The sequence below is a fragment of the Acinonyx jubatus genome, chromosome E3 (assembly GCF_027475565.1).
Source record: "Acinonyx jubatus isolate Ajub_Pintada_27869175 chromosome E3, VMU_Ajub_asm_v1.0, whole genome shotgun sequence".
NCBI lineage: Eukaryota > Metazoa > Chordata > Mammalia > Carnivora > Felidae > Acinonyx > Acinonyx jubatus.
Window position 1 is genome coordinate 30,533,233 of NC_069398.1, and position 26,589 is coordinate 30,559,821.

The following is a 26,589-nucleotide window of genomic DNA, read 5'->3' on the forward strand; positions in this document are numbered from 1 at the left end:
TGGAATTGTTGGGTCATACGGTAACCGTTTAATTTTTTGAGGAACTGACAAAACGCTTTCTCCAAAGGTGTATGCACCATTTTACATTCCCACCAGCAATGTACAAGGTTCCAGTTTCTCTGCATTTTCTCCAACATGTGTTATTTACTTATTTTTTAATTGCAGCTGTCCCCAGTGGATGTGACATAGTATCTCATTGTGGTTTCAATTTGCATTTCCCTGATGACTGATGATATTAAGTATTTTTGCATGTGGTATTTGTCATTTGTATATCTTGTTTGGAGCAGGACCTAGTCAAATCTTTTGCTCACTTTTATATGTATTATTTGTCCATTTTTGTTACTGGGTTGTTAAGAGTTTTTTACATATTCTGGATACTAGGCTTTTTAAAATCAGATATATAGCTGCAAATATTTTCTATCATTCTCTGGGTAGCCTTTTCACATTAACAGTGTTCTTTGAAACAAAATATTTTACTTTTGATGAAATTCAATTTATTACTTTTTCCTTTGGTTGCTTGTGTTTTTGGCATCACCTCTAAGAAATCAGTACCTCATCCAAGGTCACAAATATTTACACCTATGTTTTCTTCTGTGAGCTTATAGTTCTAAATCTTCTCTTTTCACACTTATTTTTGAGAGAGCACAAGTGGGGGAGGGGCAGAGAGCGTATAAGACACAGAATCTGAAGCAGACCCCAGGCTCTGAGCTGTTAGCACAGAGCCCGACGTGGGGCTCTAACTCACAAACCACCAGATCATGACCTGAGCCAAAGGTGGACGCCCAACCGACTGAGCCACCCAGGCACCCCTATAGTTCTAATTCTTAAATGTAGGGTCTTTCATCTATTTTGAATTAATTTTTATATTATGGCGTGAGGCAGAAATCCAGCTTCATTTTTCCCCCCATGTGGATATCTAGCTATCCCAGCAGGATTTGTTGAAAAGACTCTTCTTCCCCCACTGACTGGTCGTGGCATTTCTGTCAAAAATCAACTGACCATAAAAGTATAGGTTTATTTCTGGAGTCTGAAACCCTTCCATTAAACCATACATCTGTCCCTAAGCCAGGACCATACAGTCTTGTTACTATAGCTTTGTAGTCAGTTTTGAAATCAAGTAGGAGTCTTCCAACTTTTGTTCTTTCTTTTCAATATTGTTTTGGCTATTCTGGGTCTCTTGCATTTTTTTTAACGTTTATGTATTTTTGAGAGAGAGAGAGAGAGAGAGACAGAGTGTGAGCGGGGGTAGAGAGAGAGACAGGGAGACACAGAGTCAGAAGCAGGCTCCAGGCTCTGAGCTGTCAGCACAGAGCCCGACTCAGGGCTCAAACTCACGAACCATGAGATCATGACCTGAGTTGAAGTCAGACGCTTAACTGACTGAGACACCTGGGATTGGGACTGGGATTGGGATTGGCCTGCCAATTTCTGGAAAAAGTCAAGTTGGTTTTTAATGGGGATGGTGTTAAATCTGCCCATCCAGTTGGCAGGTACTGTCATTGCAAGGAAATCCTCTGACTCCATTTTTTGATGTCTGCCTTTCCCTCCCTCTTCCTCTCTGCCCCACACCTGGGCAAACTGATGAGAGAGCCCAGGTGCTCTCTCCCTTGGTGCAGGTGAGAAGTTCAAACTATACATGGACACCTCACCCCAGTCCCACCCTCTAACCATTGTAAAAACCCCAAGCCAGTGTCCTTTCCCTGTCCTCAAGCCAACTGCACACCAGCTTGGGAGTCACTGTTACGGATTTAACTGACTTGCATCAGAAGTTTAGGTAAGTGGCATTTTAGACAGGAACGTGGGGTTGGTTTTCTCCTTAAAGTGGCCCTGGGTCATATGCCTTGGCCCACACTTATCTGTGTGTCTCAGACTGAATCCTGTATCTTGATGCAATTACAGCAGATCATTGTCCTGCTCTCACTGCAAGACCCCTAAACCTCGGTTAAATTCCTAATAACTGTTTGGTAAACTGAAGGCCATCCCATCTCGGACATTGCCAAAAAATGGCTATTGTCTCTCTGTATCCTCAACGTTAAAACAAGCCTAACCTCTTCTAGGACTTTCTTGGGTTCTGGAAGCAGTGCAATCTGCATTTACAGACTTTATTAAGCTCACTTGTGCTGTTACTTGCAAATCGCCCACCTCAAGTGGGGCCCCCACAATAAAAGGCTCTAGAATCTGTCCAGATTGCAATGCAAAGAGCATTCCCAACAGTGCCCCCAGAGGGTGCTTCACTACAGAGGCTTCAGCAATCCCCTCTCACGCCTCCCAGAGCCTGTGGACCACTCTAAGTTACTCATGGGCTTCTAATACAAGAGATTCCTTGGCCTCATGCTACATGCCATTAGAGCAGCAATTGCTAGTTGCATACTATGTGATTCTGGAAACAGTCACTGTCACAGGCCCTGGCCTGAGGCCTCCCATGCCCAGCTGTCCATATGTCTTGGGCCATGAAAGCCAACATCCCAGCAGCAAGCTCAGCACAGTCACCAAGGCCTTTTTGCTACATAACAGAGCTAATCTTGGACCCTCTGGCATAGCTCATCTGCAGCAGAGGGTGGCCTTCCTTGTCCTCAGTCCCCTGCCAGATGCCTTGGTACTGGAGGACGTCACCCTGCTTCCAGACCCCTTGGCTATCTGAGGAGCCCCTTGCCATCAGCTAAGGAAACAGCAAAGGGAGTCCTCACATTTTTCAGATGGCATTACCACCATGACACCTGCTAGTGTTCCTCGGGGAGTTAATGTTTTTTATCCCTCACCCAGGATGTTCCTGAAGGATAGTAGGACCCAAGGTTCAGCACAACTGGCCAAACTTCAGAGAGTAATCTTAGCACTAGCAGCCCTGGCCAACAACTGACCCATCTGTACGTCTTTAGATTCTTGAACCAGGTTGCCCCTTTGGGGGTAAAGGACTCTGGGAATGTCCTGTCCCACAGACACCCAAAATATAAATCAAGATCACACGAGTCTCTCTACTTATGAAAGCCACAATGCAAGACCTCACCAAGATACTGCTCTCCTACACAGTTCTAGATATTATTGACAGGGGTCGAGATACTCACCGTACCTCTCAAGATACACAATTCTGGGCCCCCAAACAGGCATTCGACAGGACTCTTACCTCCAGAATTCTTACCAGCCTCAAGCTACAGACCTCACAACGACTTACAGAAGTTCAAATCTAATTAAATGCAACATGGTGCATTTCAGGCATCGAACATCTGAGGTGTGCTGTAATCACGTGTCTGTCTACACTTTTTGATGTCTGACTGCTGACCGCGCTTAAGCCTCACTTCTCCCTCTTTCCCCACATCTGGACAAGTAACAGGAGAGCCTACATTCCTCCTCCTTTGACACCAGTGAGGTGTGTGAACTACACGGAAGAATCATCGCGCCGGCGCTACCCACTAATCACCATGAAAAAACCAAGCCAGTTTTTTTCTCTGTTCTCTCAAGCCATTTTCGGACCCATGTGGGTATCACCATGATCCCCCCCATTTGGTTATTAGTCTCATGATCTAATAAACCTTTTCGTGCCCTCTCAGGGGTATGTGAGTGTCATCGGACTTGACATCTGAACCAAATTTTTCCCACCACGTGTCCACAATGGCAATCTTGACAATATTAGTTCTGATCTATAAACACAGATACATTTTCATGTATTTAGATTCTCTTTGATTTCCCTCTATAATTTTCTATCAAAAAAAAAGAAAAAAATAATCATGTTCTGTAGTTTTTCAGTGTACAGATGGTCCCTGACTCACAAGTTTTTGACTTCACAATGGCATGAAAGCAACACACGTTCAGTAGAAACGGTTTCGAGTTTTGATATTTGATTCTTCCTGGGCGAGCGATAAGCAGTACACGATACTCGTGATGCTGGGTGGCTGGGCGAGCCATGGCTCCCGGTCAGCCACGCCATCGCGAGGGTAATCATGGCAGGGGCAGGGCCTCCAGGGTCTCAGGACTGCTTGACCCCCAGCTCTGCCCTTAACCAGCCGTGTGACCCAAGTCACCGTTCAACTGTTCCACGTAGTCACCTACGATCGGGATTCACTTTCAGGGGGTCGTTAGGAGGGGTAAGCGAGACATCTGGGAACACACACAGAGTGGGTGGTGAGCAGGGGTCATGCCTGGGACGGGCTGCTCAGTGACCTCTAGGTAAGCTCGATTCCTGGTTGAGAGAACGGGGGCTGGCTGGAGGCGGGGAGGCAGGGCAGAGCCCGTGGGGTGTCTGCAGTCCGCGCCTGGCACCGAGGAGGGAAGGGGTCAGTGCTGCACCTCGGCGCCCCCAGGTCCGACAGACACACAGGCCCCGGACGTGCCGACTGTGGCAAAGCCCCACCCCCACCCTCAGCCCCAGACCTGGAGCAAACAGACACAGAGGCATCTCTTCCAGTGCACTTTAATCAGAATTCCATCATCCGAAGAGTTCTCATAGCATACAATGTTGGGATGGGCATGTCAGCTTGGTCCTACAAATGGAATTTCCACAATTCGCACTTGAAACATGTATGAAAAATAAAATATATAATATTTAACTTTATAAATTTCCCCCACTTTACCACTTTGTCCTTAAAATAAATTACTATCCTCTGTCCAATAAATTAAGCAGCCTGGAGTCACTAAGCAACTATCGGCCGAATGACTTCCTTTTCCTGAAGAAGTTCTGGGGGAAATCCTTGAGACAGTCCACAGCTTATAGCAATCAACGTGAATGAAAACTAGCACATTCCTCACAGTGGGGCGAAACATCAAAAATGGGAGCCTGCTAATAATGGCTGTTCTTTTCTGTTAGGAAAAAAAATGAAATCCCCCTGACCACACCGATGGTTGTAGAAGCTGCAACTGAACGTTTGGCACCAGAGGAGTGAAGAGGCTTTTCAGAGAAGCCATTCCCAGCGATGATCTCATCAAAGCATCGTCGGAGGGAGAGGTGACAGAGGGGGATGGAAGGCTGCCGCGGCCCTTCTCTAGAACGCCCTTCTGAGTTCCAGCTCCCAGCCCCCTCTAGAGGCAGTGACACCCCCTCCACCTTGGAGAAGGCAGGGCATTGTCTGCGCAGCCTGCCTTCCTCAAGCTCAAGGGTTCCTTACAGCGGAAAGAACACCAAGAGAAAGCCCTTCCGCGGGTGGTGGGGGCTGCTTTGCTGCGTGCTCAGCGGACAGCAGGATACACTCGATACATAAGGGACACAGATACTCGGGTGGGATGGCCACACGGCCTCGAAAGGGGACAGACAAGAGGCGCACGTGAGACACCAAGGATCCGGGAGGGTGGGCAAGGCTGTGATTCACTAGCAACTGTAGGGGCTCTGAACAGGGCCCCGAAGACCTTGATCCCCCCACCCCCAGCAGGAAGTCAGGTATCTTCCCACCTGCAACTCGGGGCCTCTTCCCTACTCGACACAACAAAATCTTGGGAAGGAACAAAGAATCCAGTGACAGGTGCTGCCACAGAGCCTCAGTCTTAGAGATTCCCTGGGAACAAGCTTTGGGGGCCCCAGGCCACTGTGGCAGGGGCTCTATACACAGTTTAACTGGGGGAGGAGGTGGCCTTGCACTTCCGACAGGAGACACCAGCCCCAGGCCCCTAGACAGAGGAGAAGGTAGCTACAAGTCAAGGAGACGCTCCTCACAGGTCTCCACGGGCCACTTTGAAGCCCCTCCAAACACATCAACGTTGTTGTCCACCCAGGGTATGATGTTGCCTGGCATGTTTGTGGAGCAGTTGGCGATGTTGACAATTTCTTGTGCACGAAGGACGCGGTCCCATATGTTGAACTGGCTGAGCTCCCCCACAAATGCCTGTGTGGCGTCGAACCTGCCCCCAACAGTGTCCTGGGAAGGGGGGCGGGGAACAGAACCACATCGGCACAGGTTCAGAAAGCAAACGTGCCCACTAAATCTCCAGGGATGTAATGGCCTTGGGAAGGGGTGCACAGTGAGGAGGGAGAGGGGGAGACTGAAACATTTTCCTGATTCCCCCAACTCTGACCTCACTCCTTCCCTGACCCGATTCCTGCACGTTCCAGACCTCTAGGACATGCCAAACTACCCCAAGGCTACAGTGGAAAGACACTGGCCCAAAGTCCCAAAGCTAACACTAGACCTGGGTCTCCAGACTCCCAGCCCTTCCCAGCGGGGAAGTCACAGGGTAGTGAGTCAGGGAGTGGGCCAAGGATGGGCCCAGACTCAAAGCTCTCAAAGGAACTGGTCTCTACTCCCTGGCTTTCAGCAAACCTCAAACACAGACCCAAACGTCAACTCTTATCTGCCCAAGAGCAGACAAGCAACTTAGATTTCCTCTGTCTCAGGGAGTGAGGACAGCCTCTACGGTCACGTTCCCACCCCTAGCTCCCCCGAGGGGCTGAGCATCACACAGGCATGCCCCACGACATTGAGCCAGCAGCTCCCGGAAGATGCCATATCAGCCCCGGGCACCCTGAATCAGTGCTGTGCCCAGCAGAGGTCAAACGCCTAGAGAGAGAACCCATGGTCACTCCATGGCAGCATGAGCTCAGGGACACTCCTGCCCACCTACGGTGGACTCCATTCTGGAATCTATCTGGACCCATCATACCACAACCAGGTCCCCCCGCCCCCGGCCCCTCAGGCCACAAGACAGAATGGACCCAGGTGGCCATCACACCACAGTGGCCAGGTGTGGCAGGCTGACAGCTGGGCGGGCTGTAGGGGTAGGGGGCAGCCTACAGGCGTGGCCTCGTGACGCGTGGCTGGCCAGCACACCCCATCCTGCATCCCCTGCACCTACCTGTTCTTGCCCAAGGATCAGCACCCCCCCTGGCTTGATAGGGTGCCAGGGGGCCAGGTTCTCCCCCGTGCCGAGTTTCTCTCCATCCTGGAAAGCTTCCCACATGCCATCCCGTGTTGTCCAAGTGATACAGATGTGGTGCCACTTGCCGTCACTGACGAACAGGGGCAGCTGTGCAACCTGTAGGCAGCAACATGCAGGTGAGGGCCCCCCATGGGGCTCCCAGGAGTCTGATGCGCACAGGGACCAGAGATCGTGCTGCTCCCAGCTGGTTACCCCTTCTCTGCTATGTGGGAAACAGGGCCTCGGTCTGTGTGTGTGCGCAAAACACAGACACTCAAGAGGAAAGAGACAGCCTGGCGACATGCCCCTAACCCCACGGTGGCTCGGCTTGCAACTGGACACCCTCAGTCCGTGGCTTGGCTGAGAATCTGGGACACTGTGCAGACCAAGCAGATGTGAAGAATGAGCCCCCGCCTGGCCACACTCGGCCCGAATGCCTCGTGCTGAAGAACCTGAAGGAATCTTTGGAAAACAATCAGACTAGACATCTACACTCGAGGCAGGGTCTCAAATTCTATCACGGCACTTGGGGACTGTGTGTGTCCTCCTGTGCAGAAAACCAAAGGCCTACAATTACGTGGGAGAGTGTGCTGGGCGGGGGGGGGAGGTTGCACATTCAGACCCCCATACAGAACCAGGGGAAGGGCATTTCTGACCCACGTGGTCGCCTGCGAGCATCCTGTGAGCACCACAGAGCAGCCCAACCACAAACTGTCCTGTTGTTACTGCTGGTATCCTAGCAACCTGGCGCTTCCTCCTGGGAATTGGCTGTTTACATGCCACCGAACCCAAAAGGAAAACAAGGTTCTGGGCCCTCCTGTGTCCAAGACAGTTATTTAGAACAATTAATCCCTGGCTCAGGAACATGGTCACCGTGAGACAGAGCCTGGCAGGGAGATTCCACGCCATTTCCCACTTACACAAACCCCACCCAGGGCAGTTCAGTAATAAAAGCAGGGTAAGGGGCCAGGGTAGAGGCAGCAGGGAGCCGGAGAGGCCATTCAAGTGCTCAGCTCCAGCAAGGATGTGAGGACACATTTTTGGCTATGTCGAGTCTGCCTTCAGAATGGAAGTTTAAGTGGGGCTCCTAGAGGTCTCACAGATGCCCAGAGCCAAGTTCTCGAGGAGATCATGCTCTTGAACGATGAAACCAGCCCGTCTGTTAAAAAAGGATATTTACTCTACAAAAGGCAATACTATAGGGGCAGAGAACAGATCAGTGGTTGCCATGGGCTGGGGTAGAGGCAGAAGCTAACTACGCAGGGGAATGAGGAAATTGTGTGTGGAGGGGGGGACTGATGGAACGCTTTCATATTTTACTTGTGGTCACACAACTGCATGCATTTGTCGAAAGTGGTCGAACTGCATGCTAAAAACTCTCGGTCTTACTGTATGTAAATTATATCTCAATAAACCACCCCCAAAAGATATGCTGAGAAGTATCCTCCACAGAGAAAGACACACACACACTCCCCCTCCCCTAATCAGCATGGCCCTGGAGAACAGCCCTCACTGACTGGCCCAAGGGCCAGTGACGATTCAGGCTGGCCCACAGAGACCTCAGCTCTGTTCCTTCGATGACCTCTGGCCTGGACCCTGAGATGCTTCTAGGCCAGACTCCCACCTTGGATCTCCACCAGCCATAGCCGCCCACCCCTGCTGCCCTAGGCCGGGCTGAGTCTGTCACCATTCCAAGGAGGGCAGCCCTACAGCAGCTGGCTGTCAGACTCTGTAGCACCCTGACTGTTGCCGTGATGGGGGAAGGTGGCAGTCTAAGCAGGCCTCACCTTGTCGTTGATGAGCAGCTCAATGGGGTTGTTACCCCACTCGATCAGCACAATCTCATTGGCCTGCCCAGGCACCGCGTAAGAAAACGGGGTGCCGATGCCCGGCAAGGCGCTAGATCGCAGCCACAGGCAGATGGTGAAGGCATACAGTTCAGGCAGCGTCTTCTTGATCTTGCCGTACAGGTAGTTTGTGCGGAGGGGGAGGGACACTTTGAACGCATCAGGAGACTTGAACGCACTGTTGCCTAGGGGGGTGGAGAAGAGAGGCCGCGGGGCGTTAGCCTGCTCCCCGCTGGTGCAGCCCAGAGCGACTGCTCTCCTGGACCCCCACTTACCCCAGACTGGTCCCTTGAGCCCCAGAGCACCTGCTACTGGGAAGCCGCTGTTCAAAGTTCTACAACCCAGGAGTAAACAAGAACCTCCCTGCTCCTAAAAGCTGGAGGAAGGAGGAAAGCTGGATTTAATTTTCTGGTTAGAGGCGCCTGGGTGGCTCAGTTGGTTGAGCGTCAGACCTTGGCCCAGGTCATGATCTCACAGTTCATGGGTTCAAACCCCACATCGGGCTCTGTGCTGAGAGCTTGGAGCCTGGAGCCTCCTTCAGATTCCGTCTCCCACTCTCTCTGCCCCTCCCCCGCTCATGCTCTATCTGTCTCTCTCGAAAAAACAAACATTTAACAAAAATAATTTTCTGGTTAAATTAAGCCAGAAAACCCTACCTCAGCTATTTTCTTGAAATCCTGGCTCCTTCAGCAAGGGCGGGGTTGGAACCCTGATGGACTTGGAGGCAGGAAGTCTTAACAGGGACCTGGGCACTCAGTAGACACTTGTCAAGTCCCTGTCACTTCTTACCCTAAAGAATCACTGCCACCCAGGCAAAGGAGTCCACGGCCATGTTTGGACATTACAACTTAATTGAGAAGTGGCTTTTTGGACTAAATCCCTGACACGGACCACCTTGCTCATGATTTGCCCTTTCCTCAAGAGAATACTGCATCTGTTGACCATTTCCTGCGGTTTGGAACCAGTGGGAGGCAGAGAAATACGGAGGTTTACCTCCCCGCTGAGGTTAGGCACACCTCGCCAGAGCCTGGAGACTTTGGGGCCCACCTGGGACTGATGAGGACCCCCTGACTGTCCCCACATAAACGGGGTTTCCAAAATCTTTGAAAGCAACTGGTACTCTTCACGGGGTCTAAGTAATTTCCAATAGTTTTTATTTAATCTCAAAATTAACAACAAAAATAAATACATGGAAGGCAAGACCCGGTCTCTGGTTATCACAGATTCTGAAGTTTGTGGGGTACCACCCAACCCTGTGAGTTGTCAGGGCAAAAGCTTCCCTCTTATTTGGGCACTAGATGCTGCCAGGGAAGGAGCCTGAATACCCTTCACTCATTTGACAAGTATTCATTAGATATCCGCAAGGGGCCAGAAGGACTCTGTCACCATGAGAAACAGCCAGGCTCTCTGGACCCAAAATCGACGGAGCCAAACTGCCTGTGTCTCTGGTGGATGAATCAGTCCCTTCTGTAGAACGCAAGCCAGAATGGATGAGCCCTTCTCCACTACAATGCCCCCAATTCATTTGTGTTCATAGTATATAACACATAAGAAGCTCTTTGTTGCCATGGTGTGAACCATAGAACCAAGGAAGACCTGAACAGAAAGGCAACAGGGCTCAGCATCGCCCTTTCAACCTCTCTGGAACAGGTGGCAGAGAAACACTAGACTCTGGGTGTCATGGGTACTATTTACTCGGATCGGCTGATTGTGTAGTCTTGCCTCATCCGTCCTGACCTCCCAGGCCTCGGGGCTGCTAAGCACCTGGTGAGGGCTGGCAAGACCTGGTCACCTGGGGAAGGCGAGGGGGCCCCCAGCAGGGCATAGGCCGGGGCTCACCCCGTGTTAGGCTGAAGCAAAATCAAGAGACTACAAAGCCCCAACTCCTGATTTTGCAGGTTGTGCAGCCGAGACACCGAGGCTCAGAGGAGCGAGGTGACTTACCCCTCAGTCACACAGCTAATGAATGACAGAGCAGGGAGTGGCAGTCCTCAACTACGTGCAGCCCCTAGTATTTAGTCTGCAAACGGCCGTATTCTTCACGAAGGCATGGTTATCTAATAAAGAGAAATAGCTTCTATCCCGGCAGGTGGGCAGGCTTGCTGATTTAATAAGGCTCAGTGTCGGTAATATCGTTAGCTAGGTGACAACAGATAGGTTTAATTAGACCTGGGAGAGCCGAGGGGCAGAGGAGGGGGCCCACACCCTGAAAGCTGGTGCCCTCTATTTATATCAAACAGCTTGGAGGTTCAGAGGAAACTTAGTTAAAACCAATTAAGGCATTAAAAGGCCTGACCAATAAATCAGAGGCTGCAGGTGGCAGACAAGTGAAAACGGGTGGGGGCAGTGGGGGCCAAAGAGAGAAGTGTTCTTCCCAGTGGCAAGGTTTACTCAGACTCTGAGGCGGGCTGTGCCTGGCTGGCTGGTCCCCACTCTGGAGGCCCCTGCAGACGAGCAGGTCCCACAACAAAGAAAATGAGCATCCGTGGGTCCAGGGGGCACTCAGGGTTGGATGCTCACCACTGGGCTCTGGGGAGCCTGCTGCTCAACAGGGCTAGAGCCCACACACTACTCTAGGCTACAGCCTCCAAGCCTCTCATCTGCGGGGGTCACCACCAAGTTCAACCCCAGCTCTGCAATCTGCTGGACACGTGGATGCAGGCATCTGATTCGGTCCCTCATCCATCACTAATACCTACCTCATAGGGTTGTTGCAAGGGTCACAGAATGTGGAAGTCACAGCCTAGTGTCTGGCCCAGAACAGGCACTTAATGGGCAGGAGATGATGGACCAAGGGCCAGAGACCCCCTAAGCCCCCTACTTTGCACATCCTTGAGGTCCATTTCCTCGGGGCTCAGCAGGATGCTCTGAAGAACATGTTATATTTTCCACTCGCGGTCTATCTGGGGACTGGGAGTTTATCTACCCCTTTAGACTGACCACAAACAGGACAGATACAAACTCAAAGTTACCCAGGAGACAAACTGGTCAGCAAATGACCACTTTCCTCGAAAGACTCATCCCCAAACGGGGTGGAGCACACAGAAGAATTCTAGAGTCTAGGTCCTGGGGGCCCTACAGGAAGGCCAGTCAGGGACCCTGGCCTGCAGAACTGGGCTCCAGCTAGGACATGGCCCTCCTTTCTGTGCCAGAAGAGCTCCGAGGGCTTCTGCAGAACTTACGTACCGAGAGTGTGGGTGCTGGAACGAGGCTGGGGATGGGAGGGACGGTGACAAAGCGGCAGCTCCCGTGTGGCCAAGGCCCAGGCCCCACCTCGGCCCCCTCCCCACCCCCTCCCCGCCACAACACACCTCTGGCTGAAAGCTTTGGAGCATTTTTCTCACTGGGGTCACGGGTGTAAGAGAAGTCCCGTCTCACCGGTGTGACGTGTGCAGCACACTGCCTGGCACTACTCCACACTAACTCGGCAGCCTTCTATTGACCTACATCCTTGTAGCAACTTGGCCACCGTGCCTGGCAAGCTACACAGCATATCCGCGCACAACGCCAGTGGGCCAGGGTTGGGGCTGATTCCTGGCAGGACCATCCTCAATCACACGTATTATTTGCTCAGCCAGCCACAGGCCATCCCCACGCAGTGCCCCATCACTGCAGACACTCCGGGTCCAACTGCAAGGGATGGAAACCAGGCTGCTCCCAGGAGCCATCGGCACCTTCAGTCCCCACCAAGTCGGAAGACGTGTCAACGAGGCTGTGAAGCCGGGCAACCTTCAGGCAGAAACCCTAAACCCCCGTGCACCAGGAGAGACGCCTCAAGTTGAAAGAGACCCCGTTTCATTTGAGAAACGGAGAAGGCAAAGTGGAGGGCTGCTGGAATGGTAAAGAATCCCGTGGTTTTCCGCACATAGGACGGGCAGGTTCGGGGACGATGTGGGAGGAGCAGCCGCAGAACCAAGCGCAAAAAGAGTCAGCAGGCAGAGGGGTCTGGAAGCCACCACTCCCTCAAGGGCCCTAGTGGCCTGATGTGTAAATGGGGAAGACCGCTGCGGGGCCAGCCTCTCTGCCCCGCTTGGAGCCCAGCCGCCCTTACCCTGCAGCCAAACACCAAGGCGGTGGGGTGGAGGGCTGGGAGGGACGTCAGCCAGAGGGCGACAGAGGAGCCGGCCAAGAACTCACCTCGCTCCAGCTCAGTCACCCTCAGCAGCAGAGCGTTCAGCGCACTCTCAGTCTTCTGCCGGTGAGCGGAGGTCTCATTGTGAAGCAGGGACTTCTCGTCCTCCAGCTCGGCCACCTTGCGCAGCAGCTGACTCTCCAGCTCCCCCAGTCGCCGCTGGAGGACCTCTCGGAAGTCGCCGGGCAGCACCGCGGTGGACACGTTCACTCGGAGCTGGTGCTTCCAGTTGGGGAGAGGGACGCGTGAGGAAGTATTAAGGCCATTTAGACAGAAATTGTGAAACGCAGCTCTAAAAGCCCAACCACACAGGGAGAAGCTTCCCAAACGGGAGTGTTAAACCGTGCCAAGGGGCGCACTTCACTGATGCTTCTTTTCTTCTTTTGTATGGAAAGGATTTCAAAGTCAAACAAGAATTACCTTGCTGCAATATCTGAAACTTAGGAATTTCATTTTTCTCTCTCAGAAAGCTGGTTTTCTCCTCTTGCTAAAAAGTCAAAATTTTAATCACTATCCACCATTCTTGGGTTAAGACTGCAACAGAGCTACGACTAAAAAAAAATTGCTTATCAAATGGTACTCAAAGCTGATGAGCCTTCATCTAGAAATGAAAACAGCTTCCAAATTCCCGTGTGGCAAAAAGGTGAATAACCATGCTTGCCAGAGATGTTACTGGAAAACGAGAGCTCTAAAACATGACACTTCTGAATTCCAGGAATCTCTGCTTTTAATGCTGTTTCTAAATCCTCACTTCCTCTTTATTTTACTCCTCTACCATCATGTTGGCTCTGGAGGCACACTGCCACTGCCTAGCCATGAATCCTTGGCAAGCTATGTACCCTCTCTCTAAAGCATTCCGAATTGTAAAATGCAGTCAGTAGGATCTGCCTCAAAGGACTGTTGTAAGGGTTAAAATTAGACAGCACGACTGGTGCATATTTAGTGACCAGAAACGTTCGCTGTTGTTAATCATCATGAATCAGGGAATATACAGATGCTGAAAATACTGTATTTAGCCATCATGCCGCGGGAAATCCTCAAATAATTTTGCAATAATTACCACCTGTAATTGAAACCTAGTTTCCCTAGTAAGTATTCTGGTAAACGTTTCCAGCAGAAACATCCACGCTTCTTAAATAGGATTTGAAAGTGAAGATGAAGTTACATGAGAATTTCTTTCAAAGTTCCAAACTGCATACGCCTTCCAAGAAAGCACGGAGTGAGGTTCCTTCTCCTTTGGAAGGGCACCTCAGAAGGTCGCAATTTGTGGACAGTGTCTTTGAAGTTAACGGGGTTTCCTCCAAGGCGCGAACTGGTGTGGCCCGTGACCCGCCCGCGATCGCCCCCGGCAAGACCCTCAGGTCTCCGCCCGCTCGGGTCCAGCCCGAGCTGATTTATAAAAGGAGAACACGGGACGCCCAGGGCAGCTGACCTCATGCGGCAGCCTCATGTCACCGGGCACAGCTTTTGGGAGCGCGTCCGGCTCCGGGGGACTCGGAGATCCACAAGAGGTTAGAGGTTCGCTCGCTGGAACCTCGGTAAGTGACTGTCCACACGGCGGACAGTCCCGGCGCACGGGGAGGGAGTTAACCCCTTCCTTCCAGCAGGAAGCGGGGTGGGGGCGGACTGCGAGCCACCCAAGTAAGTTGGCGAGCAGGACCGAGAAGCCCTCCCCTGACCCCAAGCGCAGCTCGCCCTGCGTCCGGGCCCGCCCAGGCTGGCAGGCAGGACCCTGCGCCCCGCCTCTGCCCCTCTCCTCGGATCCTCCCCCCACCAGAACCCCCGCACCCGGCTACCTCGAGGCTCTCCAGGCGGTCCTTCAGGGTCTGCAGCGAGCGGCTGAGCTGCTCCACGACGTGGCCGGGGTCCCGCGGTAGATCGCCCATGGTGTCCTTGCCCGCAGCCGCCCGGCCCGGCGCCTTGCCGCCCGCCAGCCCCTCGCAGCGCGCCAGCTTGCCCGTGAGCTCGCGGATGGCCTCGCGCTGCGCGCCCAGCGTCTCCTTCTGCTGCACGACGGTCTCGCGCAGCTGCAGCACCGCGGACCGCAGCTCCTCCTCGGGGCTCAGCGCGCCGCCCTGCATGGGCATCGCGGGCAGCGGGCAGCCGGCGCGCGCCGCTTCCGGGGGCAGCGCGGTGCACACGAATCGGCTGCCGGGCGCCGGGCCGTCCTGGGCGCCGGCGGCCACGGCGAGCGCCACGCCGGCGGCCAGCAGCGCCAGCATCCCGCCGCCACAACGCTCACTCCAGCATCTGCGGGCGAGCGGGAGGGCGCCGTCGGGGCGCGCGGCGGAGGCGCCTCCGCGGCGGACTGCGGCCGGGCACGCCGCTCGAGGGCAGCTAGAGCGCGGGAGCCGGTGGAACCGTCCGCCTAACACACCGCACTCGCTCCGCCCGGCGCAGCGTTCTGCTCTTACCCGGCCCGCGCGCCCTTTCTTAAGCTGGGGGGGGGAGGGGGTGGGAGAAGGCCCCGGCGCGTGGGGCGCAGCGCCGCGAGCTCTGATTGGCCCGGCTGGGCGCACGTCAGCGAGGGGGCGGGGCGGGGGCGCCTTCTCGCGGCTGGCGGGCGGGCCTGTGGGGCCGAACCGGGGGCGCGAGCGCGGGGTCCCGGGGCCTCCAGCAAGGAAGAACTGAGGAAAAAGGGGGGAAAAACACTCTCGAGTGCCTTCGCGAGCCTTGGCCGGCGTGTCCAGGCGCCCCGAGGACCCACCCGAGGACGCAGGCGTCGCGGGCTGAAGAGAAGCCGGGAGCTTCCCCGGGGCGCCTTCTGGGCTTCCGGCGCGGCGCGAGGCCTCGCTCAGCGGCCACCGCCGCCCCTGTGGGGAGGGACCCCCGCCCCCCAAGTGAGGACAGTGAGGAGGAGCCCCAGGAGGAACTCGAACCCAAGGCTGCCGTCGAGAGACCCCTCCTCCCCCGCGGGCCTCGTGGGCTTCCCGGTGCGGGCCGCCGCGCCCGCGTCACCCGAAGGCGGGAAGGAGACGCACGACGGTCGCCCCCGTGCACGTCCACCCTCCCGGTCCCCACTCCCACCCGCCGCCTGCGGAAGACTTCTCAGGTCCGCGGGCACCGGAAACGCGCGCCGGATGCCGACTGCGCGGAGGGGGCGCCCGCACACCCTCGCGCGCGCGCGCGGCCCCCACCGGGGGGCCCGGCGCGGGGCCGGAGTCACGAGGCCGCCCGCAGAGACGTCGCGTGCGGGCCTGGCGACAGCCCAGCAGGTGGTGTGACCTTACTCAGCGAGGCCTGGGCTCCTTGGCTTCGTCGGAGCGCGGCCACGGAGATGGCACCGCGTAGTATACCGGGGCCCCACCCTTGCGAGCCGGCTGCCCGTAGATCCACTTTCCCAATTTGACGCCGCTGTCCGCTCATTCTTGGAGAGAACAGCTTTGGACAGAAACCCCAAAAGGCAGGAGCAAATTTGTTTGAAAATCTTGGCTGTGGCGTGCAAACAAGTTCAGAGGGATTTTTGAGGCACAGCTACAGACTGAGCTGGTTTACTGCACATTATAAATGGAAACTTTTTTTTTCCTCCGTGTTTTTAAGAAATCCTGTTGCAAGGTCATTAATCACATTATCCATTATACCAGAAACAAATGGATTTGTCACTTGTGCACAGAAGCTGAGGTTGATGCTGAAAACAAATTGTATCAAAATAAATGAAATTATTATGATAATATAAAACAGACCGCAGTGATTAATCTTCAGAAACCAAATTTTGACCTGCTTTGCACTTCAAACAATAGCTTCTGTTATGTAAATAGTCGTGGGGTTTTCAAGGACAATGTTACTAAATTACGAGGAAAGTTCTATTCGTGGAAATCTCTTCATGGATAAACATTAGAGCCAGAAAATCTGTTCTCCACAACACCCAAAGCAGAGGACAATGGAAGTGATGATGGCTCAGGTAAGAATATAAGTTTGTAAAAAAGGTATGAGGTGGGGAGGAGGGAGACTGGGTAATGGGCTTATGCTGCTGCTGGTAGGGGTCACCAGGAGGCATCAGCTTCACCTAGTAAGCATGACCTTGAACAGGCTCATTCCTTCTACATCCTTACTTAAGCTCCTTGAAAACCCCCAAAGTTCCAGCGAGCCCACATATACACAGGCTGCAGTAATGAAGGCAGTCAAGTTGCAAAACATGTTAAAAAATGTTACGTTTTAGATGATGCCATAAAGGCACCAAATCCAGACATGTTCAGAATGATCCAGGTAAGGATTTCGCTCTTCAGTTTTCACTCCATAGGTTTGATGATTTTTCCTGAGACCAAAGTGGATCTTAATTGGATGTCAAAATAGAGTAATTAGCCTATATTGTTCCCATACATCCATTCTCGACGCACACCGATGACATTTACGTTCGCAACTACTTGAAATGGATGCCTGTTCCTTTAATAATTAAATAAAGTCAAGTGTATTTCCAGAATCCTAATTTTCTCATGAACAAAGAAAGCAGTGTGTAAGAAGTCATAAAAATAACAAAGCATATATCCGAAAATAATTACTCTTAAAGTTCTCAAAAGAGATTCCAGTACGGGAAATTGTCAGTGAAATTGCCAAAGCCCGGAGAGAGAGACCCAGGCATTTAAGATGTTATTTCCTTTGGAGGCAGTATAATTAGAGGGCTTAGTTCACAGGGTATATGCTATTTAGGGTTTGACTTTGGCTTGCTGGTGCAGCAGAGTCTGCTGGCTTAGGAACAGGGGAACTGAGTCCTCATGCCCACTCTGTCACTAGCTGAGTGGTTTGGGGCAAGTCATTCCTCTTCCCTGGACCTCAGTTTGCTGTGTATCAGGTAAGGGGCTTAGACTAGACTCTTCCAAAGACCCTTCTGGGGTCTGATAGTTTGGAAAAGAATCACTGTTCGGTGTGACGAACGTTCCGGAGCCTTGTCCTTTCTGTTTGTGTTACGAACCACCTGTAGCCTAGGAGGAGTATGGGAAGGCGGGGTGTTTGCGTATCCGGCGGATAAACCTTCACACAAAGATGTGCCGTAGCTGTGGTTGAGACCTGCTCTCGGCAATGTGAAAGCTTGCCCTTGGTTTACTCACGGCACAATACTGTCTACCTGCAGGATCCCACACATGTGACTCATGCTGTCCATAAGGATGGTTATGCGAGTGGCTGAGACCAGGGCCCACAGATTTTCCTCCACTTGAAAAGTCGTGCCGATCCTGCCGCAGTGAATCAGCTCCACCTAATCTCTTCGTGTAACTGATGCTGCAGCATAGTAACCACCCACTCATTCACTATGTCTCCTGGCTCCCAGGTCAGCTGAGAGCCCAGTATGGACTTAAACCGTGTGCTGGAAATCCTGATGAGCTCATTCCGCCTCCATTTTATTGCCCCATCTGTTTGCTTCCCTTGTTCTTCTCACATGCATTTTTATCTTGGTCTTCTGGGAAATGTGCTAATTTCCACCACGGTGTCAGAGGATCCCATCTTATACTTTTCTTACATTTCCTCTTCTCTTTCTCGGTGCCACTTGGAAAGTCAGGAATGGGGGTGTGAGCTCAATAACAGAATCCAAGGACAGCTTTCTGTGAACATGACTCAGGAACTGTCCTCCCTACTGAATTTCAGTTGGGAGGGGAACTAAGAGTGTGTGTGATGTTTTGGGATGTTTTTGTTTTGTTTAATTTTTTTTCGATCAGACTCAGTGCAGATACAACAGAATTTGGAGGCTTTTATGCCTCAAATGCTAAGACCTTTTCAAGAGTGAATTTTTCACTAGACTGAACTGCATGGTAAAGTAGAACATGCTTGAGCTTTGGAGTCTTGTTTCAGCTCTTGTTTCGATCCTAGTTTTATAACTTGCCATTTGACCTTGAGAGGATAGCTTAACCTCCCTGAGCCTCATTTTTCTTATCTCTAACACCAAAGCTAAATTTACTGCAAAGTCTTATTGTCAGGCTTGAGTAAGATAATGTACATGAACATGTAGGGCATATAACAGGTGTACAAAAGATGCTAACTGTCCTTTTTTTTTCTCCTTTTCTCCACTGAATTTGGAGCTGAGTTATATGTTCTTTCAAAAACAACTTAAATTTTTACCCCTTTATTTTCTACAATATCCATTTGGAATTAAAACAAGAATTCTTGAGAAAGAACAGGCCAACCTCTCTGGAGGAAAGAAAGGCAAGGGATGAGAACTCCAGGAAAATTTACTGGTGTCTCAACAAGAGAAAGTTATCCTATCCTCGCATGTGTGTGTGTGTGTGTGTGTGTGTGTGTGTGTGTTAAAACGAAGCATTGTTTTTTAACTTTAATTGCAAGATTCAATCGAACTACTTCACACCTACACTAACTTCAAATATATTACGAAACTATGTGCTTGAACCCAACTAAAAGTTTTATAGTACTTAACATTTCAGTGATTCTGAGTTTGTATTGCTATAGAATCCTGATAGATTAAAAGCCCCCAGATAAAGCAAATGTTCTTTCTTCAGTGCATCTGGGTTCTTCTTGAATAACATTTCTGGTTTGATTTTGTGATATGAGACATTGAGTTTCAGAAAATGCCCTTGTACAAGTATATGATCACACATGGCTGGAAAGCCATGATTTGGGGATTGATTGTTAATACTACCCAATAGACTTCAACAAACAAGAAAGGCTTTTGGGGGCACTCCCTGATTTTAGGCAATAGGACAAGTTGCTGGATAAACTAGAGACACTATCTTAGCTTAGTTTTTAAAAGTAAAGGACTGGGGATGGGAGGAGGCTGGAGGAAGGTTTTCTTGAAGCAGATACTTGAAGAATATGGTCTGAATTATTTTGTATTAGGAAACACTTAGAGCCTCACTTTTACACAAGTTACAAGTATTGAAATTGGCATATACCCGATAAAAATCGGTAGCTCAGGATCTCCGTAGAGTTTAGGTCCACAGTTAGCTTACTTGAATCTTTGGAAATGATAGTCAGGAGAGATTTTATAGAATTTTGAAGACTGAGAAACAGCTCAAGAGAGGTTAAGAGGTCATACAGCAGCTTAACAGCAAGGCCAAGCTGGAACTCAGGGTCTCTGGTTCCCAGTCAAGGGTTCTTTTCTCTGTCCCACTCCCTAACTTACTCATTAACCCTTTAAAATGCTTGGCTTCCTCAAAAACGGCTTTCTTAAAAATCAGTAATTTGCCACACCAGATCCAAAGACCACTTTTTGTAATTCTCCTAGAACTCATTACAGCATTCAACATTGTTAGCTAAGTCTTTTATTATTATTATTATTAAAACTTTTCCACAACAAGCAAGCAAACAAACAAAACTTTTCCATTGTTAGTTTCTATAATAGCGTATTCTTCTGGCTTTCTTCCTTGCTTTCAGAGCATTTTTTTTTTCTGTTTGTTCCCTGGGTCTTTTTTCAGTAAATGTGTCCAAAGTTGAGTTGTCTTATCTCTCTCCTTTCTCTCACAGTGGTCTCTACCTTAACAAGTTTTATGCTTTTAGCAATGATCTCTACATTAGTGACTCTGCCCCTGATCTACACAGAGCTCGGGAACATCATAAACCAATTGCATGCTGGACATGTCAATGATATACCACCTCCACTTCTAACTCAACATGTTCTCAACGAAATTCATTGTTCTTTTCTTCATTTCTCTTTCCTTCCTCCTGTATTCCCTACTGCGATGTGTTAATGCTTTCCAAGTCCTCCATATTGAACACTTTGGAGTTATCAGTGTCTCCTCTCCCGCCCTCCAGGTTCGTTCAAATTCTCATCAGTTTCTGAGTTCCAGTTGTACTTTTACAATCTGTCAACTCTCCATTCACTGCCACAACCTCATTACTTCTGTTCTAAACTATACAACTGCTTCCTAACTGGATTCTCTAACTCCACCATCTCCATTTCAGCATCCATGCTGTTCCCAGGTCAGTTTCCTGAAAGCATATAATTTCTCAGAAACCTCCCGTGTTTCCCGATGCAAATTTGTAAACTCTTTGGTCTCCATTATGTGCCCCCCCCCAGTTTCCTATTTAACCCCATTTTATAAAATATTCCTTGATCACTTCCCTGTAATCAAAGGAAACTATTTGATGCTTTTCACACATGATCCATACTTTCCTTCCTTCAGATTTGGAGCCCGCATTGTTTCCTATGTCTGGAATGACCTTTCTGCCAATTCTAGAGCCACATAAGCCATTCATCCGTCACAGCTCTCCACACACCTTACCTTCTTCCCAAAGTTTACCCTGATTTTGCTCACTCCAAAGTGACACTGTAAAGGACAGTAGTTTATCTTTGCATTCTTTATTTTCCTTACTACTTTCAGCTTGTTATATAGCTATCTTCTCCACTGGACTACAAGCTCCTTAAGGGCAACATCTAGGTCTGATGTACATTCTCCTTTCAATAAATATCTCATTGGATGTGCACAATAGTGATATGATAGTACTTTGAGAGAGAAACAAAGAAGATTTTGTTCAATGTATGATTTGTTTGGTGGTTTGGCAGGAGGAAAGTCACTATGTTAGATTGGCAAGGGACTTTTTCATGGAAAAGTTGGGAATTAGCCCTTTAAAAAGATAGTGGAAGGTATACTTGATAGGAATGTTGGGTATCCTAAGGAGCAGGCAAGAGAAGAAAAAGTTGAAGCCCTTGGAGGAAAACAAGATATGCAGTTAGCAATCTCTGACTTTTAGTCCTCTGTTCCAAATCTGTTGTTTCCAAGGATACCTTAGGATAAATTTATCTCATTTCCAGTAGATGTCACTCGCCTAGTCTGCGTAAGGAAAGACAGGGTCATTATTTTGGCCAGGTGACCATAGTAAGCTACTTGCAAGAATGAACAAAGTGTAAGTAGTAACAATGTTCAGTTTTAATTGAGCAAAGGAAAGTGGGAATTTGTGTCTGAAATGTCTACACATTCCAGACTTTCTGAAATTCTCCCAGATGGATACCCAGATGGAAGTGTTACAGAAATGGTGGAGGAAGGGTTAGCATTTTTTCCTGCTTGTTCTATAACACCACTTGGCAGGGGTTAAGGTGAAATTTAAAAGAATGAACCTCTCTCCCAGCACTATCAGAGGTTCCGAGCCCTCAGAGCAGTTGGTAATAGAGGGTTAGCACCAAAACAAGTTCTCCATAATAGGAGATGTTTATTCTCAACATATTAGGTTCGGAGTTTCCTTGAGCTCTGAGCTGAAATTCTTATTGGCTCTTTCATCTCAGCTGAATTATTTATTCCCCGTGGAATCTTGATGTTCATACCTGGAACAGCCTCTCTCTGGCTGAATGAAAGGTGCAAAGAGAGTGCATGTTTTAGATTGCTAATCAGAGAGGAATTGCACTGCTCCCAGCCTCCATCAGGGAATATGTTCATCTATGTTCCAGATGTCCCATTGCCTTCTCCACTCAGCCCTGGACCACATGAAGCAAATTAAACCCTTCATGTACGTGGCTGCTTTTGTTGAAGAGGTGGCAGCTTCCAACCAGACTCTTTCTGCTGCTGCTTTGTGATTCAGCCTAGCTAATGAACAGCCCATCTGAGTGGAAGGGGGGAAAGGACATTTCTCTTAAATGCAAGCAACCTAAATAAATACGTTCTCCTATTAAGATTTTCCTTCCTCTTCAGCAAGAGCCAGTTAAATGATCCTTGTTCCACTGCCCAACCCACGTGCATCCCAGTTGGAATTCATTACAAAATATTTAAAAACTCTTAAAATGAAGGAAAAAAATCTTTGGTGGAAAGAGACACTGTGTTATGATTGGTTTTTTAAGTCTAGCTTCCTGAAAACTACACAAGATAGTAAAGGGTTATGAGAACAAAGGCATAATGCTGTATTGCAGCCTTGAGTCTTTGGGTTTGACAGATAAGGTCAATTTAATGCCAAAAGGAAAAGAAAAAAAAAAGAACCTCTCGTGGCATATGAAAGCAAAAAGAATCAGAGTCAATGTGTAGCACTTTAGGTCAAAGCTTAGACTCCAGTCTCTTTATTGTGTTTCATATTTTTCTTTGCTATTTTGGCACAAAAAAGAATTCTCTCACTTTCCAAACGCTGTAACAAAATAAATATGCATTGAGTATGCTACTTGAAACTGTGGCTAATGTTTTGATGTTTAGTGTTTATTTTTAAACAAATAAGCAGTATCATGAGTCCTGGTTTGAAAAGCACCTAAGCCACGTAGTATAAAGGATGTATGTGTTTGCTAGGTGTCATGGCGGGTGGGTAGCAAGGTAGGGACATTGCCATTTCCTTTGCAGTTGAAATTGATGTAAATCCTCCAATTACTACATAAATGTAATTCACAGTGCTTTGAGTCTTGCTGAAGATCATGCTCACAGAGTAAACTGGCCAGGGAGTGTTATCTCAACTGGATAATGATAAGGGATAAATACTTTGTTTTTATTAACTTCTGTGTCTCTGGCTTAGAATAATGCCTGGCTCGTTGTAAAAGCTCAATATTCGTTGTGAAAGGTGTGTTGTGATAGAGGAGCTGTATGCTTCCCAAAACATCATTCCCGTGAATATGCGGTATACTGATTTAGAGTAAAAGATGCATTCCTAACTTCTTGATCTAGAAGGTTTATTGATAGCTTAATTTGCTTCTGAAAACTACAGGAAAGACTACTACTATGTTGCAATTGTAATTATACATTGGAGATGTGTAAGTCCAGGAAAAGCAATAGAGACAGAAGCCCTCCTAATTTTGACTGCCTCTTGGGGAATTAGAGAATGGAATAACAGCCTCACTCCAGAGAATACAAACCTTAAAAGGGCATCCTTTGAGGAGAAGGAGCAGAAAACAGAGAACAGGCCTGAAAAGGCTTTTCCACTAGGATACATAAGCCTCAACTATTCTCTCTACATCATTGCAATTAACACTCCTTATGGAGCCTCAGTCACCATCCAAGCCACACAGACACACGTGTAACGGACGTTGTGAATGGAACTTTGGAAATACAAAGCAAAAGAATGAGAACATATACCTCCAGCACTGCTTATATCCTGGTTGCCATAATTCTCAAGCTATAAGCACGACACCTGGGGAATCTTTGAGTTGGCCTGGATTGAACAGGAGTTATTTCTGTGATGCCTCCTACTCACGTGGGCCACTGTTGACAACCGGGAGGTACAAAGGGCTTGTTAGTTTTCCCAGGCCCAAATTAAAAGTGACCCCACTGAAGTTTTGTTGACTCATCAATCATCCTTATAAGCACATGCCTTTGGAAGTCTATTTTGGCAAATCTAAAACAGAAATGCTTTGTTGGGAGCTAACACATTGACCTGTTTCATGATTAGTATCTGAGCTGATGGATTGGAATAGAATGATACTGAAACTCAATTTCACAACATGCCTGACAGTTGGGAGAAATGAAAGCAACTGGGAAAGTAAGTGGCAGAATGAGGGGGAGGTCCTGCCCAGCGAAATTGCACATCTTTTCCAGAACCTATGGAAGGCCTAGGAATATGGTTTAAGAATTTCTGGCTGTGAAATAAGAACTTAGAGTCATGTCAAGTAGTTTAATGATCTAAAAGCTCAGCTTGAGCTCTCTTACATAATGACAGTTTTTGTTCCAGACAGAACATCCAATCCTTGAACACAACTAATATTAAATAAGGGATTCACTGTAGAGATGGACCGTGTTCTTAAGGTCACGGTCCCATCCATTGGATGAAGATAAATTATGTCATCAAATTCTCAGTCACTGGGAACATCCTTATCTTTAGGGATCTAGGCCAATAATAAATCAATTCCCTGGACAGGCAAGCGTGGCTTCAGTATTCTGCTTATTTCTCTCAGTTCCCGATTTGCCTAGTAATTTCACACAACCTTGTCAGGCTCTTCGGTGTTTTTAAGGAATTTTTAAAAATTCAGCTTTTAGTTGTTTTCAAAGAGAGGATTGGTCCAAACAACCAAGTTCCCTAACTCTGTTGAGCTCAGATTGCTCAAACTCGTTACGCTAAGAAGGGAGAAGATGAATGGATACTAGACACATGTGAAGATATGAGAATGAATGCAGTCCTTTCTTTCCCCTTTCCTCTCAACAAAATTCACCCAGCATCAAAAACTATATAAGTTGATGAGAACTTCAAGTGTCACCTAGAACAACTCCCAGATCTCACAGTTGAGAATATTGAGATCCAAAAAGATAAAGAGGCGAATGTCAAGTTGCATAGTTAACTTTGGTGCAGTTCAAACAAGGAACTTCTGACTTCTCACCCAGCACATTACCCATCTCGCCTTGATTATCTCTTTCTCCATCTCATTTGCTATGATAAATCAAAGACCAGTTGTATTACCTTCTCTGTGTCCCATCCATCTATGGGCTACAGTTATTTATTTTTTAGGTAATCTAAAATAAGCCAATGAGGTCATTGGAGTTTGAAGGAGAAGATAGAGAAAGAGAACAGAAAAAATGCTTGCAGAAATAGTGTTCTAAAATTTTCCAAAATTGATGAAAACTGTAAACTCATAGATTTAGGAAGCTCAGTGAACCCCAAGCACAATAAACATAAATGAAACTACACTAAGGCACATCATAATTAAATTTCTTAAAACCACTGATAAAGAGAAAAATCTTACAAGCAGTCAGAACATCTTTAAATTACTGAAAGAAAATCTGTGAATGTAGAATTCCATAACCCAATGAAAATATCTTTCAAAAACAAAAGCAAAATATGACATTTCAGACATACAGGAAAGAGAGAGAGAGAGAGAGAGAGAGAGAGAGAGAGAGAGAGAGAGAAAGAAAGAAAGAAAAGAAAAGAAGAAAAGAAAAGGAAAGAAAAATTGTCACCAGAACATCCATGGTGTGAGAAATATTAAAGGTAATTTTCAGGCATAAGAAAAAGTATACCAAGTGGTAGTAATATGGGTCTGTGAAGGATTAATAAACACCAGAAATAATAACTATGGAGACTCTATGATTATCTACACTGAAAATCCTGTGGAATCTCCAAAAAAAAGCTACCAGAACTAATAAGTGAGTTTAAGAAGATTTCAGGATTCAAGGTCAACAGACACAAATCTGTGGCATTTTTATATACTAGCAGCAATTAGAAATTGAAATTTAAAAATATATGATAGCAACAAAACTATGAAATGCTTAGAAATATATATATTGTGGCACCTGGGTGGCTCAGTTGGTTAAGTTTGGCTCAGGTCATAATCTCAAGGTTCGTGAGTTTGAGCCCTGCATCAGGCTCCATGCTGACAGTGTGGAGCCTGCTTCGGATTTTCTCTCTCTCCCTCTCTTTCTGCGTTTCCCCCACTTGCTCTCTTTCTCTCTCAAAAATAAATAAACTTAAAAAAAGAAATAAATGTCAAAAGATGTGCAAGACTAGTACATTAAAAATACAAAATACTGCTGAGAAAAATTAAAATGTAAATAAATGGAGAGATATGCCGCGTTTGTGGATTAGAAGACTCACCATTGTCACTTCTTCCAAAATGACCTATAGATTTGGTGCAGTCCTAATAAAAACTCTACCATGCTATTTTAATAGAAATTGATAGTCTACTTCTAAATTTTATATGGAAATTCAAAGGACTTAGAATGGCCAAAACACTTTTGAAAAAAAAGAAATTTGGAGGATTTACATTATGTGATTTTAAGTCTTGTTTTAAAGCTGCAATTATGAGGATAATGTGGTTTTGGAGGAATGATAAGCAAATAGATCAATGGAACAGATTAGAGAGTCCAGAAATCGACCCCACATATATAGTCAATTGATTTTTGACAAAGGTGTAAAAGTACAGTGGAGAAAGGAACATCTTTTAGAATTAAAAAAAAAATTTTTTTTAATGTTTATTTAGTTATGAGAGAGAGACACAAT

At 48.3% G+C, this 26,589-nt stretch overlaps 1 protein-coding gene and 1 long non-coding RNA gene across 2 annotated transcripts in view; one reads left to right on the plus strand and one right to left on the minus strand.

The window, feature by feature from the left end:
- Window positions 1-4,391: 4,391 nt before the first annotated feature.
- On the minus strand, window positions 4,392-15,214 carry NPTX2 (neuronal pentraxin 2). Its single transcript, XM_027042230.2, has 5 exons — window positions 14,613-15,214; window positions 12,822-13,038; window positions 8,625-8,869; window positions 6,775-6,954; window positions 4,392-5,840 (listed from the first exon to the last, which is right to left on the minus strand). The coding sequence occupies exons 1-5, from the start codon at window positions 15,036-15,038 to the stop codon at window positions 5,613-5,615; spliced, it is 1,296 nt and encodes a 431-aa protein (XP_026898031.1). The 5' UTR covers window positions 15,039-15,214; the 3' UTR covers window positions 4,392-5,612.
- An 895-nt stretch (window positions 15,215-16,109) lies between these two features.
- Window positions 16,110-26,589, plus strand: part of LOC113594539 (uncharacterized) — a 32,797-nt gene continuing 22,317 nt past the window's right edge. The window contains exon 1 of the long non-coding RNA XR_003414929.2: window positions 16,110-16,717. This is a non-coding gene — a long non-coding RNA (uncharacterized LOC113594539). The remainder of the gene's footprint in view (window positions 16,718-26,589) is intronic.

Bases quoted from the DNA above. Each gene is read 5' to 3' on its own strand.
- NPTX2 (XM_027042230.2), bottom strand. From the start codon at position 15,038: ATGCTGGCGCTGCTGGCCGCCGGCGTGGCGCTCGCCGTGGCCGCCGGC. The intron at 6,955-8,624 runs GTGAGGCCTGCT...TGCTGCCTACAG, and splicing joins AGCTGCTCATCAACGACAAG to GTTGCACAGCTGCCCCTGTT. The intron at 5,841-6,774 runs GTAGGTGCAGGG...CCCCCTTCCCAG, and splicing joins TGATCCTTGGGCAAGAACAG to GACACTGTTGGGGGCAGGTT.